The 14,465-nt window shown below is 38.7% G+C and overlaps 3 protein-coding genes across 5 annotated transcripts in view; 1 reads left to right on the top strand and 2 right to left on the bottom strand.

Annotated features, from left to right (window-relative positions):
* The window catches only part of myh11a (myosin, heavy chain 11a, smooth muscle), a 29,687-nt gene extending 24,078 nt beyond the window's left edge, over positions 1-5,609 (bottom strand). For 2 of the 3 annotated variants that reach the window (XM_056750567.1, XM_056750569.1), the window contains exons 1-2: positions 5,142-5,609; positions 4,028-4,100 (exon numbers count right to left, since the gene is read on the bottom strand). The gene's annotated coding sequence lies outside the window, so the exon portion shown is untranslated. Of the gene's footprint in view, positions 1-2,127; positions 2,215-4,027; positions 4,101-5,141 lie in introns of those variants that run through there. The other variant, XM_056750568.1, reaches the window with a different exon arrangement.
* Positions 5,610-5,759: 150 nt separating this feature from the next.
* Positions 5,760-7,233, bottom strand: cep20 (centrosomal protein 20). Its single transcript, XM_056750571.1, has 5 exons — positions 7,071-7,233; positions 6,686-6,883; positions 6,452-6,536; positions 6,086-6,218; positions 5,760-5,998 (listed from the first exon to the last, which is right to left on the bottom strand). The coding sequence occupies exons 1-4, from the start codon at positions 7,096-7,098 to the stop codon at positions 6,095-6,097; spliced, it is 435 nt and encodes a 144-aa protein (XP_056606549.1). The 5' UTR covers positions 7,099-7,233; the 3' UTR covers positions 5,760-5,998; positions 6,086-6,094.
* A 141-nt stretch (positions 7,234-7,374) lies between these two features.
* Positions 7,375-13,966, top strand: ube2g2 (ubiquitin-conjugating enzyme E2G 2 (UBC7 homolog, yeast)). Its single transcript, XM_056750570.1, has 6 exons — positions 7,375-7,534; positions 7,827-7,862; positions 8,019-8,064; positions 10,968-11,086; positions 12,676-12,816; positions 12,911-13,966. Exons 1-6 carry the CDS (start codon positions 7,492-7,494, stop codon positions 13,021-13,023), a joined length of 498 nt encoding a protein of 165 aa, XP_056606548.1. The 5' UTR covers positions 7,375-7,491; the 3' UTR covers positions 13,024-13,966.
* Positions 13,967-14,465: the final 499 nt, after the last annotated feature.

The raw sequence follows: 14,465 nt of genomic DNA, 5'->3' as shown, positions 1-14,465 counted from the left end.
CGAGCTCCAACAGAAACACTTTGTAGATATACAGAGTTTCCTCTATATACAATCTCTGATAATTCTTCAGTGATGTCAGTCATGATGCACATCTAGTGTTGTGTGTCTAAAGTGTTTTTGTAAGTACAGAGAACAAGAAGAGTTTAAGATGCTGACAGTTTGACGATAAGAACTGAAGAGGAAGCAGTCTATATAGTCAGTCAGGATGTACTATAACCCCGATAAGTCAAAAGCAAACCAGACTAAACATCTTTATCTTTACAAGCTCCTATCAACACTGAACAGATGCTTATACTCATTAAAACAACGGAGCTTTACAATATTTAGCGAATAAATTAATCCTCAAATGCTTTTACCACCAAGCTTTGCAAGCCACATACTTTTGTCAGTATGATGAGACAATCGCCCTCTCAAAACACAACAGAGGAACAAGGTCATTTAAACATCCTGTGATGGTTTGGGGGCGGTACAAACAAATTAAGTTTTTTATCTACAATTAAAGCAGATTTGATTAAAAGAGGGAACTCCCTTTGTCCTCTGGATAGAATTATGGGTGTTTCTTTACAGATCGATCTCTTTAATCGTAACCTTTCTGCCTCTGTTTTCATTTCTGTATTATCCATCAGTAGTTTCACTTATGACTGTCTGAAACTCAGTATAATCACTTAAGGCTGTGTTTTGTGTGTTTTATTATTGCAGTAAAATCGGTAGCTTTATCAGTATCCTTGGCCTGCCGTCAAATGGCCCGAAGCCCAGAAGATCACGTGACCGTGCCGTGAGGATGGATTTTTGTGACCCAAGGTTTCCTCCTCTCTTCTCCTCCTCATCCTTTCCTCATTCCACCCCATCTGCCTATCTTCTCCTCATAAGCAGCTGTGACATTTCACTTTCTCGTATGAACTTTTTTATTATGATGGACGTGCGAGGTTAACGGGAGTCGACTTTAAAACTGTTGGCATGACATCGTGTTCTGAATGTATTGCATCCTAGATCATGCACATTAAACACCAGACTGCCATTAAAGACTAGTCCTTCTTTCTTTACTGATCCTGAGAAAAGAACAGATGAAACTATTTGACACTGCTTTTTAAAACCTGGCTTTAGAGCAACAATACGATAGTCAGCAAATGACATAAAACACACAGATACAGCAGTCGTGGCTTTACGGAGTCAATGGTTACGCTTCATTTTAACTTTGTCTCATTACTTCTGATTGAACTTTCATTACTTCATTCTCTTGAAATGTCCAAAGCGTCACATTACTTAAAGTGTATATAGTTCAGATTTTCTTTTGCATGTCTGCAGAATCATTCATATGAACGTTTATGCTTCTGATCACCTCATTGATGCAAAACATTTTGTCTTGAAGTACTCAATTCACTCAGTATTAGACTGACACTGTTGTCCGTACACGTCATGACGCCGGTGAGAAAAGAGAAGCCTGTCATATGTCTACTGTTCACCACAACCTTCAACAGAAAGTTGCATTTGATAACCATATTTGGAGAACAGGAAACGATTTGGTTTGTCAGGCTGGTTGCGTTTTTCATTCTGCGCACTTTCCTCAACCATTTCCTATGACAGACTGTGCAGAAGTCAAACTTTCACATAAGAGCAGGTGGACAGTCCCGTTTTATTCCTTCAGAGCTCATGAGACATCCAAAGAGGCTTTTTTTATTATGCTGATGTTATTTACGTATTCTATGAATTGTATCATTGTTCTGTTTCCCGATTCTTCTGTAATGTTTATTCTCATGTCTCTACTGTTGGTTCTGAAATTGATTTTCTTTAAAGCTGCTTTGCAACAGTGCAACAATACCTCTGCACAATCTGCTTTCCCAACTCAATTAGATTGACTAACTATAGTGCACAGTATAAGAAAGCTCATAGATTCAGTGACAGCATGAAATAACAGAAGTGGCCATAAAAAAACGTCCATAGTGACAGCAAACTGCAGTGAAAGATAAAAAGAACTCCACACGAGTCAATATACTGTCCACTGTCAAAGATGATCACATACCTCAAAGCATCACTCAAGCATGCGTGCGTGTCAAAAACAACCGTATTGGTCACTGTCAATTCAGGATGAATTAAAGATCAACAATGGAGACATTAAGACATACTCACAGGAGGAGGAAAGGACGAAGCTGTGATTTGGAAAGTTAGGCTTTGGAGAGTCCTGCCACAGAGAGATACTCCAAATACGAACAGTCCAAATTACACCGAGACGCGTGAGAACATCATTTAAACGCGCTGCGGTCTGAGGGGGCGGGGCCGCGCAGGCGAACCGCGCTGCGATTGGAGAGTGGGTTGTGACGACGCAGGTGAGTGACAGGGAAAGACGGAGCTCGGTTTAAATGTCCTTATCCGTGTAGAAAACATCGCGAAGAGGTCAGTCGAGACCGTCAAAAGCGAGAATGCGACACGGTAACATTGTCCTTCACAACTGCAACATTCTTCCTAACTGAAAAGAACCCTCAAAACTCTCTTATGGGAATACTTGACAGACAAATGTGAAAGAAATAAACTAACTCTCTCTCTTTCTCTCAACAGGTGTTTGTTTAACTAGTAACTCTGTATTAGCACTTATTGTATTAGTGCTCCTGTATGACAAATATATCGTCATACATAAATATAAACGCGTCTGCTAAATGACTAAATGTAAATGAATCAATGGAAAGATTCAATCTTTTATAAGAATACATGTATCGTCTATCGGTTCTGTTACGAAAAGCGTCTGCAAAATCAATAAATGTTAATGGTAAACATAAGCCATCTGCTGTTGATAACAGTTAAGATGTTATTTTTATTAATTATTACTATTAACATTTCATGAGACTCACTATAATGAACATACAGTATAGGTTGATTCAAATGTTATGTGAGGATTAACAGAACAGGGAAGATGGTATTTGGTACATTTGTAAAACAAATATTAAGCCTTCAATTATTTAATCCAACATTTCAGTGACAGAACACTGTGTGAAAATAGTTTTAATACTAAAGCAAGTTGTCATAGGGGAATACAATATGTCACACTCAAACGTGACGACTAAAAGCATATTATAAAATAATATAAAAAATAATTCACAAAAACATGTAAATCAAATCTGAGGACAATATAATAATAGTAGAATATAGTATAAATATATGACATGAGACAACTTGCCCCGACTTTCCATCATATACTGTAGTTGACTTTTAAATAGTGTGAAAAACAATTTACCTAACCGACAGAAAAAACCTACATTTGTGAAATTACACACAAGACAACAATACACATAACAATACAGAGATATCAAAAAAGGAAAGTCTTGATCTGACAGTTGTAACCATAGAGGGCTGTGGGACGCTATCCCCTTCCCCTACCCAAGAAGGCCAAATATTGCTTATCAAACTAGGAACCACATCTTACAGTACATGGTAAAAGAGAGAGAGGGAGAGAGAGAGCTCGGGGAGATTCCCTAGATTACACCCTATACCATACATCTGGACGAGGCGAATCCCCCAGAGATCCTTTTTGGGACCGTTATGGTTACGCACATCACATTCCGTCCTCCCTATTCCCACAACATGCCCCGGCTATCTAATGGAACTTCCTATATAAGGACAACCTCCTATTGCATCCAGTAAATCATGTTTTCAGGGAACAGTGGCTGGTATGCTCCGAGGCCTCGCAGCGGTCCAACAGGAGAAAACAGCGACACTGTCACTGCTCAGCATCAAACATGTGAAGGAAAGCGAGGGAGGCGGAGAGCTGGGAGATAGATGGAAAGATGGTGTAGAGAGAGAGTGAGGAGACTGAGAGAGAGAGAGAGAGAGAGAGAGAGAGAGAGAGACAGGCAGATGCAGCAACCTTCTGTTGTGCCATATAAGGACAATGGGGTCTGCCTGGAATCTGGCCTGTATTCTGTGTTTAGAAGGTACACAGAAAGACTTGATCGGAGTGACTAAATATGGTGCAACGGCGGTGTCATTGTTAAGACAAATAGGCATTCATTGGGATATCTCTCGAATGTTTACTCACCAACAATAAACCTCGGAGCCGGCCAACGACTAGCACGCCAATTAAGGAATGTGAAGGATCACACCTGCTCGCGCTGAAAGAGAACAATAAAAGCTTGTTGCGAAAAATTGTCATGAAATCATTCATATCAATCTGAAATATCAGGTTTCACCTTATATGGTATTACATCCTACAGCTGTCAATGATTATACTTTAAAGGGACAGTTCACACAAAATAACTAATTATGTCATCATTTATACAGCTTCATGTCATTCAAACCTGTGTATGTCTCTTTCTTCTGTGGAACACAAAGAAGATATTTTGAGAAATGTCTTGTGAAAAAGGTTTTGTGTTCATACAATTACAGTCAATGGGGGGGCAATAATGTTTGTTTACCAACATTCTTCAAAATATCTTCTATTGTGTTCTGCAGAAGAAAAAAGGTCACACAGGTTTGGAATAACAAAGGTGAGTAAATAATGAAAGAGTTTTGGGTGAACTGTCCCTTTAAATGTTTTTCCAATATTCATCAATTGATGTTATAAGGAAAGTAATTACAATAGACAGACACTATATGTCAAGATTTTTGGTTTTAAGTGAATGGAACGATCCTCTCACAGGAATTAGATCTGTGTCTCAAAAAGAGGCGGAATGGAGAACTATGTGCCAGATTGAAACTGAGCGAGGTACAGCCTGTTCAGAATAGATAGTGTCCAGAGAGACCGAGCCAAATACTCATTTGGAGTAAAGCCATCCAGAGTAACCTGAGTGATTGGTGCATTAAGTCCAAAGAAACCCCTACTAAACACAATCTAACTAAAAAGTGAATGGAGCAAAAAGTACAGTTGCGTCTGTACGTCCAGTTGTTCTAAAGAAGACACTATTTATAAGAGTCATACATGTTTGGATATATTTATACTGTTGGAACGCCGTTTCAACTCAGCAGCAGGAAAGCAAATATTTTGAGGGCTCATACAGTGTTTCCCATGAACTATCAGTTGGCGGTGATAACCTTTTACAGGAAGGCTTTTATTTAAAAAAGAACCACTTTAAAGGTTTATCCAACCCGTTATACGTCATCCTTTTGTGAACGATTAAACGTGAAGAAAAGCATCCAGTGGAGTATTAACTCACCTTTTAAGGTAGTGAGGAATTTTGAAGAATCTGGCAACAGGTGGTGTTTACAGTATTTGCACTCTTGCTTGTTTTGAGGTGAAGGACAGCCAAACATACTGCAACATGTCTGAATCAACACTGAATCTGTTGCTGTGCATCACGAGAATCAGACGCACGTCAAGACCATAGTGACCACATTTGGGAAAAACTTCAAATATAACCGGCTTCAGAAAGTACTTAGAACTGTTGTTAAAATGACACTTCTCAAAGACAGGTCCACTTCGGCAGGATGAAAAGATTGACTGATGACAGCCGGTTACAAAGAATGTTGAAAAAACGTAGCTGGGACTCCTCTCGTGATGGACCACGTTTCTAGGCTTGTTTTGGGAACTCTTGAAATTAAAGTAGGAAACCCAATTCATTCTCTTGAGGTTTTAAAATAAGCCTGCAGAATTGTGCTTGTGGCACTACCGTGTCTTCGTGAATGTGATATTAAAAAATACATTGCAATAAAATGCTTGGTATAAAAGCGCAAAATGCAGCTTATTGTGATGAAAAGGGTACTAAATACGTTGCTTTGGATAAAATCATCTGCAAAATGAAGAAATATAAATACACCAATAAATGAAGCTTCAGTCATATTACAACAATTGTATATTTAATATGCTACATTTAAATAAAAAAGGTACAAAAAAATGGACATATCTGTTGCTGAAACTGCTAACATAAGATTTGTGAGGAAATGCGTTATGTTGTAGATCCCATTCAACTGCAATGCATTCAATGAGGAGGCTAACCTAACCAGAGTATTTCAGCATCTTTAACTGAGAAACAGCATTTCTGATTTTCCTCCTGTAAGTGTCGCTTCTGCCATCCTTGCAAACACAAAACAGCATCTGAATGTGAGAGACAGCTCAGATTTATAAAACTCAAACCTGTGATATTTCATTTGGCAGTCTCACCGGTCAGGGTTATGACTCCGCATTAAGACGGCTGTGTGACTCAGGTGCCATAGATGAGCCTCTCAATACGAATTTTCCCTTGTTTTCATCCTTACTGCCGAGGAAATGATGAAGCAAGCCGTACAACAATGGCCTAAAACATCAGTGAGACATAACAATGCAAAAAACATAATCACATACTTATTTCAAAGAACACAAAATGAGACGTGAGCCGGGATATGAACACAATGACCGCGTCATGTGGTCTATCCTGATTGTGCTTTTAGTTATTTTTGGAGCTTCAATCCTTTTGGGCTTCATTCACTTTTGCTGTATGACAAATGGCAGCATTCTGACCTTATTGCGAACCCTTTAAAAAACACTTACACTGTTTTACTACTTGAATCTTCGGCAACATTGAGCTCGTTGGCTATAAACTGGCGGTCCAGGGGAACTTCAGGTTGTCCTGATTCTGCAACACAACAACATTTGAAAGACACACGTGAGGTGTCATTAAGTATTTAAACAGAACAACTCTCCAAATCTGAAATGTTCATTCATTGAAATGTGGGTAATACAGTGAGGATGAGTGTCAGATAAGCATGCACGTGCTGTGGTCACCTGCGGTCAGTACAGATGCTGTGTATCGATACTTGTTGAAGTTCAGGTATTCTCGGATCAGCTCATTGATCAGCAGGTTCTCGTGGGAGAGTGGCGGCCGTGGGGCGCTCTGATCGTCCAGGGCGCTGAACACTTCCGCCCGGATTCTCGCCTTCAGCTGCTGAAGGACCCCACGGGCCTCCAGCGTCTCTCTCAAAGCTAAACAAACAGTAATTTAGCCTACAGACTACGTAGCGTGGATATTTGATTACGTTTGTAATTTATGCATTTATTCAAACGTGACGACGGGAGACTTCCTATGCTATTATATAAAACAAACACTTGATATGTTCACGATCCCTGTGCAGAATACGATGTATTATAGCGCTTTGATTGATCAACTCACCGCTCTTCAGTTCTGTTGTGGTTGCCATTGCAACTCTTGTGCAGTTCTGTGAAGCGTCCGCTAGAGGTCAGTGCGGCGCTCACTGCACACGAACATAGACCGCTTTCTGTTACTTAGTTTTACACGCATGTATATGGCAAATTATGTTGTTCTAACTGTACACATTTATATTTTTATTCCTTTTTTCCCCTGGAATTGTGTTTGTTGTCACTGACGCAATAATAATAATAAAAATAAAATAGTACGGAGAATACGTTATTGAGACCACGTGACCCAATGCGGAAGTGAAGGTCGAGTGGAAGATCTCCGCACAGCGAGAAACTCTCCGCGCTTTTTGTCCCCGGAAGAACAAGATTTTTTTATCGTGTCATTTGTCGTCACACTTCGTGCCAAAACAACTTCTTTCCAGACAAGGCTCAAAATGGCAGGAACAGCTTTAAAAAGACTTATGGCTGAATACAAACGTAAGTTCTCTGATGCGAATTAAACTCTAAATGCAACACAACGCTAATAACTAGCTGCTTATTATTGAAAACATACTCGGACGCTTCCAGAACTTTACCGACGTATGCTGACAGGTTGAAATTTGACCTTATTTTTAGCAAAACAAATCACCGGAGCTCCTTATTCTCTCTTAAATATATCAGTGTTTCTGTCACACGCTGAAGCTTTCACGTATCAGTTCTCATTAACGTTATATTAAACGTTGGACCTCCTCACACATGAGTTATGTTTAACATATTTCTTCTTTTCAAGAACTTACCCTCAATCCTCCGGAAGGCATAGTTGCTGGTAAGAATTAGTGCAGTTATAAAACTATCCCATTGACCCTGATTTTCCGCAACATTGTTGTCTTCTATACACACAAAGTCATTTTACTGTACAATATGCTATTATATAACTGTGTTGTTATAGCACTTGTTAATGGCTGTGATCTCATCTCCACAGGGCCTGTAAACGAGGAGAACTTTTTTGAATGGGAGGCTTTTATAATGTAAGTAACGTTATTAATATTTTATGTCAAATCAACCTTATTTATATACACTATGCATATACATATACACATTAGCAAAGTTTCTTTAACGGGGGAAGGCCGTGGCATCAACATTTAAGGTGAATGTCGCAACCTAACGCCAGCAGGGGTCACTTTTACTTCATTGTATAAATAATTAGCTGTTTAGTTTTGCTTAAAACATGATACTATGAACAGTTTTAACGCTATAATATTGATTGTATATGTTATTTAGGGTTTCCAAGTGACACGCAGAATCGTTAGGTGACGCATTCAACGCAGCGCTATTCGGTTGTTAAGTGGTGACGTAAGGAAACCCGTTTCTCTCAGTTTAGTCACATCGCATATTTAAACGAGACATTTATTAACTCACAGTATACATTACATGCTTACGGAATCTCCGACATCAAATAAATTATGAAAAATTAATCACTGACTGGGCATGTGGGATTTCGTTACGAAGATAAAGGATAGTATCGTGGTTTTCCGATAGTTTTACAGCTCGCTATGAGCGTATATTAGCATCTTTTGTTGTTTACCTGTATCATCTTATTGAGCTTTTTGACCCGGAAACAATATATGACCTTCCATATATGGTGGTGCGTGACGTCAGACTAAACAACCGAATATCATGAATAAACCCAAACAGAATCGAGGACTGGAAATATCCGTTTTATAAATTATATCTTCTTGGAAACGTACTATACTTGCTTTTATATTTCTATGTCAAATGTTCAAAACAAAACTGTGGGCAGCATGAAAAAACATGTTTTATAGTAAGTTACTTTCATGCTATCATTATATATAAAACAATATTGCACCACAGGCCCAATGAGCCTAGAGGTCAAGCTGCACCACAGGCCCAATGAGCCTAGAGGTCAAGCTGCACCACAGGCCCAATGAACCAAGAGGTGGAGCTCCACCACAGGCCCAATGAGTCTAGAAGTGGAGCTGCACCACAGGCCCAATGAGTCTAGAAGTGGAGCTGCACCACAGGCCCAATGAGTGCATTTTAATGAGGAATCAAAAGGGTTGGAGAGATGTTAGTAAGAGTGGCTGAAAAATGTGATTTTAGGATGCATTGTGATGCGGACGTTACACGTGGACAATTCTTAACCAAGTCACAAATGTTTTTGAAATGTCTCTTGTCTGTTAATTGTGCGTCAGGGAGAAGCGGCACATTTGATCAACCGTACGGCAGGTGACTTGTCAATAGCATTTCCTAAAACCTGTCACTGGTGTGCTGCAGTAGACAAATAGAGTAATACTGCCAAAAGCACTGCTCCTTAAGGGAGGTGTATATGATTTTATCAGACGATGTGGCAATCCATGAGTCGCGTTTTTTAAATATTTTATACTTGTTTTAATGCCTTACAACAAAAACAGAAAATATAATGAGAGACTTTATTGGGCACTTAGTTGCATTAAAACATAGTGTATGACAGTTCAGAGACTAGAAGCAAAAGTGCCAACACTGATCTGAGGACGTTTCCTAAACAGAATCCTCCAGAGGTCACATTTGTACTTTGCATACATCATAAAGAATGCCTTATTTCAGAATATGAACAATTATAAATATGACCATTATTCTTAGGCGTAAATTATTGTGATATGCTTGGACTTGATGACGTATGCCGCCTGCAAAAGCGACCAGACAGTTGTTGGCCACCATTGACTAGCATAGTAGGAAAAAAATCTCTGTAAATTTCTATGTTCTGTTGAACGCGAAAGGAGATATTTTGAAGAATGAAGATATGCAAACAGTTGGTAACAACTGATTTTGATTTAGCATAAGACGGGACGATGTGTTCTCGGGTAAATCAAACTAGTCAGATCAGTGGTTTAAACCGATAATCACCTGTGAGTGCCAAACTAAACAAGGAACATCGTTCTCAGTCCCCGACAGCTCTTCCACCGATATGGAATTGTTTTTGTTTGATGTCTCCACTGATGTGTGCGATGACAGATCAACCATACTGATATCCGCCCATAGAAACTACATTTTGATAGACAGGTGGATAACACATTTGCATTTGAAACAGGCCTTTGAGAATGATTCCATGAAGTTTGGCCACTGGGTGAATGTCTTTGAGTGATCACGTAGATGTTTTTTATGTCACAGGATACCGTGTTAAACCCCTCTTAAAAAGCAATGACAACATTTAAGCATACAGATTTGTTTGCGTTCAGTGGAATGGAAAGAGAAGCTCTTAAGCAGGAATAACTCATCTAAAGTTAGTCACTAACTGCCTTTTTATGGCGGTTTCTGTTTGAGACATTTTGGATGAGATCAAGGGATTGTTTTGACGTTTTGAGATGAAAAGAAGGCTTTAATTGGTTTCACTTCCTTCTTTCTCAATGATTCAGTTACAGAATGTTATTAGAGAAACAATTGCCTCGATTAAGTTTTCTTCTTAAGGTATATCTTGATCTTGTATTTTTGACGCTTAAGTTTTTATTGCTTTCTGTTATATTATGAATGGATTGACATGGATAAATGTTCATCCTGAGTCCATCTGCTGTTCTACATCACAACTACAAACTGCTGTAATAAAACTACAAAATTCTCAGGATTTATGGGTAATACGAAGATAGTTGGTGATGCCACATTGAATGAAACACAGCGTGCCATGCGCACACACAGTACTTATTCTATAGTGCGGCGAAAGCATAGAGCCGATTAATATAACATAATAATAACAAGAAATGTATTCAATATATTTTATTGTTGTAATATTATATTATTATTTAAATTAAGCCAAATGCATACTTACTTTGTTGAAAACTTTTGTGTAAATGCCTTCTACAACAAACCAATGCAAATATCTGGATGTTATAAGCAAATGAAAGGAGAATTTGTATCTTTTCTTGTTTTCTTTCATTAGGGGACCAGAGGACACATGTTTCGAGGGTGGCGTGTTTCCTGCCATCCTCAGTTTTCCATCAGATTATCCCCTCAGCCCTCCTAAAATGAAGTTCACCTGTGACATGTTTCATCCTAACAGTGAGTCAATCTGAACGTATTTAACATTCACTGTGTTGTGGTTTGATGATTGGAGTATATTTGAATGTTGGATAACTGCCATGTACTTGTATCATCGCAATTAAACCGTTTATGATTATGGTTCATTTAGATAAAAGTATCTTATAATAATTAAGAAAAAGTCCTGAAGAAATTCTGTTGTTTTAAAAAAATGTTTTCTTCTTGTTGGATATCAAGGCTGAACATCTCCTTTGATTTAAATGTCTTGCCAGTTCATTCTGTTCTTCGCTTGAGGTTCATTTTCAAGCAAAGTATTGATATGATTATGGATTATCCCACCTGTATGTTAGGGGTGGTTGTGGCATGGGATATTTTGGGGATTTTCTGTTGTTTCTAATTTGTCGAGCTTCTCCAGCTGCCGTGTCATAGGATTTCATTGTAGTATACAACACAAGTTTTTGGACACTTGAGTGATTTTTTTTTTCGTTATTTAAAAAAACGCTTGATCTGAGTGTGTATGCTTAAATGTCTGAAATTAGATTAATACACAAAAAGATAAAAAAAAAAAAAAAGTTTTTTTTCATGACAAAACTAACATTTTATTTCATAATAAAAAAAAGGATGATTTTGACTGAATAAGGAAGAAAGAGCAGCCATTAAGAGCACAGAATTGATGGGAAGCATTTCAGGGTCAGACATCGAGAAGCGTCTTGATAAATTGGCAAAAAAAACATTTCTGCAAGTTCTATTCAAAAGGTGACTACACCGAAGATGCTAAAATACAACACGTTTTAATTTTTAAATATGTTTTTTGTTATAACATAATTCCAATTGTTCCTTTGTTTTCTTAATTTCATAATTATGATGAGGTCATTATAATTCTAAAATATGGAAAAAATAGGAGCATATATAACTGAGTAAGTCTCCAAAAATTGTGTATATTATATATATTTTTTGTTGCTTCTGTGTGAGAAAGTTTTCTGCTGTATAAAACATATTGTTTAATGTTTGAAAGTGTGCGCTATACTTTGCCATGGCGTATTAATATTACGAAAATGTTCTGCTGATGTTTTTTTCACTATACAACATAGTGTTTTTTTATATCACCCATTTTGCTATAGTAGCTTAAGTCGGATTGTCTGGTTCTGAGGGACTGCAGAAGTGGGTTTGAAAAACACTTTTCGAAAAGCAATAAAAGTCTATCACCCATGTCCTAAAGTGTCTTTATGGTCTGGATGTTTCCTCTGCTCCAGCTGTTGGATGTGTGGACAGAGCGTTCAGGGAAGTAAGTCCAGATAAAGGTCTTCCTGCAGGCCACAGATAGCAGTCGAGCAGTCAGCAGATCTCTGATGGTGCAGGGACTCTGGAGGCGTTTATCACGGCGGCACAGCTCAGATTCTCATCATGAGGAGATAACATCCAGTGTTCTGATTTAGTGTGGGTGTGTGGATTCATTCAGGCCACGAAACGATTTTCGACAATTTTGAAGCCAGTTCATCAGTTGATGTATTGTTTTTTTTGCAGACCTATCAGTAGAGTCTGTTCGTCCTGAGTGTCATGATGTTGTGTATCCCTCCATAATTATTTTGTATGGTGTGTGTCTTCTGCAGTCTACCCAGATGGCCGTGTGTGTATCTCTATCCTCCATGCTCCTGGCGATGACCCCATGGGATACGAGAGCAGTGCAGAGAGATGGAGTCCCGTTCAGAGCGTGGAGAAGATCCTGCTCTCTGTGGTCAGCATGCTCGCTGGTCAGTCAAAATCGCAGCCCGTCTGATTGTCCTTTTTGTACATGTGATATGCTTATTACTTGTGTAACTTTTGTCTCTTATTTTGATCCTACAGAGCCGAACGACGAGAGCGGAGCAAACGTGGACGCTTCCAAGATGTGGCGCGAGGACCGGGAGCAGTTCAACCGGCTAGCCAAGCAGATCGTACGCAAATCTCTGGGTCTCTGACTCACCCGCACACAGACACGAGCACACACGCACGCACACACGAGGCACATAGCGAGGATGGACGTTTACGAGGACACGCTCTCTCCACAGAAGAGCAGAGTTTTGTGCTGAGTGTTGTAGTGTACTACCCCCTACCTCCACCAGTCTGAGCACTTTACTCCCATCCAAACTTTCCTCCTCTCTTCTCGGCCCTCCCCTCCGCTGTCATCATTTGGATGAGCAGACGGATGCTTCGAAGAATGCAAAACATTACACATCGGCCGGACAGTGTTCTGAATCAAGAATCAATCACAGAATAAGTACAGGAGACATCGATTCGCAGCATTCTCGGACTGTTCATATCTAATGCCTGTTACGTGTCCATACATCCATGAGATAACCAATGGAATGCAGCTTTTGGTTTGATTACAGTATGCTGATGCATGCTTCAATGACTCTTTTTATTAAAACGCGTCGTAAGGAAAATCACATAGAGATCTATTTGTTTCTTTATATAGGCTAGATTATAGCACTGATGCTTTGGGAATCATTATAAAGTCTGTGTATACAAACATTTGAATTATATTTGATATGAAACACTGTTTTAATTCGATAAATCAGTGTATTGTTTTTAAGCCCAATCCTGTCATACATTCAAATTTCATGCTAGAAAAAAGACGATTTACATCTTAATTCACGGTTTATTTGGTCAATTGTATCGTTTTTCATCTGTTCTTAAGGTTTGTTCTGCGAAACCAATAAAAAAGAAATGTGGGTGATTTAAGAATGCATTTTTTTCACAAACAGTCAACAGATCTAAACCAAACACTAGGTCCCCATTGACTATGGACACAAAACCACTTCAAAAACAAGTCTCATGTTTTGTCTGTTGTATTCACTTGTGTAATCCAAAATAAGTTTTTTTAATGAGATTAAATTCAAGTTATTCATTTTATCAACTACATTGGCCTTTCAGACTATTGAATTCACCACACAATGCACATTGTGATCAGCACAAACAAATTGCTTGCACAATCTTAAAAATGACTCAAGTCACAATAAATAATACAATAATTCATGTATTACATAAAAATAATAATTGAAAAAAGGTGCTGTTATGGTCCAGTGTTCATTTTTTGGAGGATCCATTGACAGAAATGCAATATAATATACATAACTATGTCTTGAGAGGTGTATAAAGACCTTGCATATGAAGCGCTATGTTTTTATTAGCTTAGAATGATCTATTTCTCTTTGCGTACACCGTGGGTCCCCATGCATTGAATTCGCCATGTTTTGACAGTAGCCCTTAACGGACAAACTGCTCTCCTGAGCGCGGAAACGTGACGTTATCTTAGTTCTGTGTCAGTCACCTTAGTGCTTGGTAAGGGAGTGGTGGAGTGAGCCATTGGTTGCAATTTGCAACCTCACCACTAGATGCCGTTAAAATTGATCTTTTTCAC

This window comes from Triplophysa dalaica, chromosome 6, assembly GCF_015846415.1.
Source record: "Triplophysa dalaica isolate WHDGS20190420 chromosome 6, ASM1584641v1, whole genome shotgun sequence".
Taxonomy (NCBI): domain Eukaryota; kingdom Metazoa; phylum Chordata; class Actinopteri; order Cypriniformes; family Nemacheilidae; genus Triplophysa; species Triplophysa dalaica.
This window is presented reverse-complemented; position numbering and strand designations above follow the sequence as displayed.

Excerpts from the sequence above, each read along its gene's own strand:
- cep20 (XM_056750571.1), bottom strand. The coding sequence starts at position 7,098 with ATGGCAACCACAACAGAACTGAAGAGCG. Across the intron at positions 6,537-6,685 it reads AGCATCTGTACTGACCGCAG|AATCAGGACAACCTGAAGTT; the intron begins GTGACCACAGCA and ends GTTGTGTTGCAG. Across the intron at positions 6,219-6,451 it reads GATTCAAGTAGTAAAACAGT|GCCATTGTTGTACGGCTTGC; the intron begins GTAAGTGTTTTT and ends CTGATGTTTTAG.
- ube2g2 (XM_056750570.1), top strand. The coding sequence starts at position 7,492 with ATGGCAGGAACAGCTTTAAAAAGACTTATGGCTGAATACAAAC. Across the intron at positions 7,535-7,826 it reads ACTTATGGCTGAATACAAAC|AACTTACCCTCAATCCTCCG; the intron begins GTAAGTTCTCTG and ends CTTCTTTTCAAG. Across the intron at positions 8,065-10,967 it reads GAATGGGAGGCTTTTATAAT|GGGACCAGAGGACACATGTT; the intron begins GTAAGTAACGTT and ends TTCTTTCATTAG.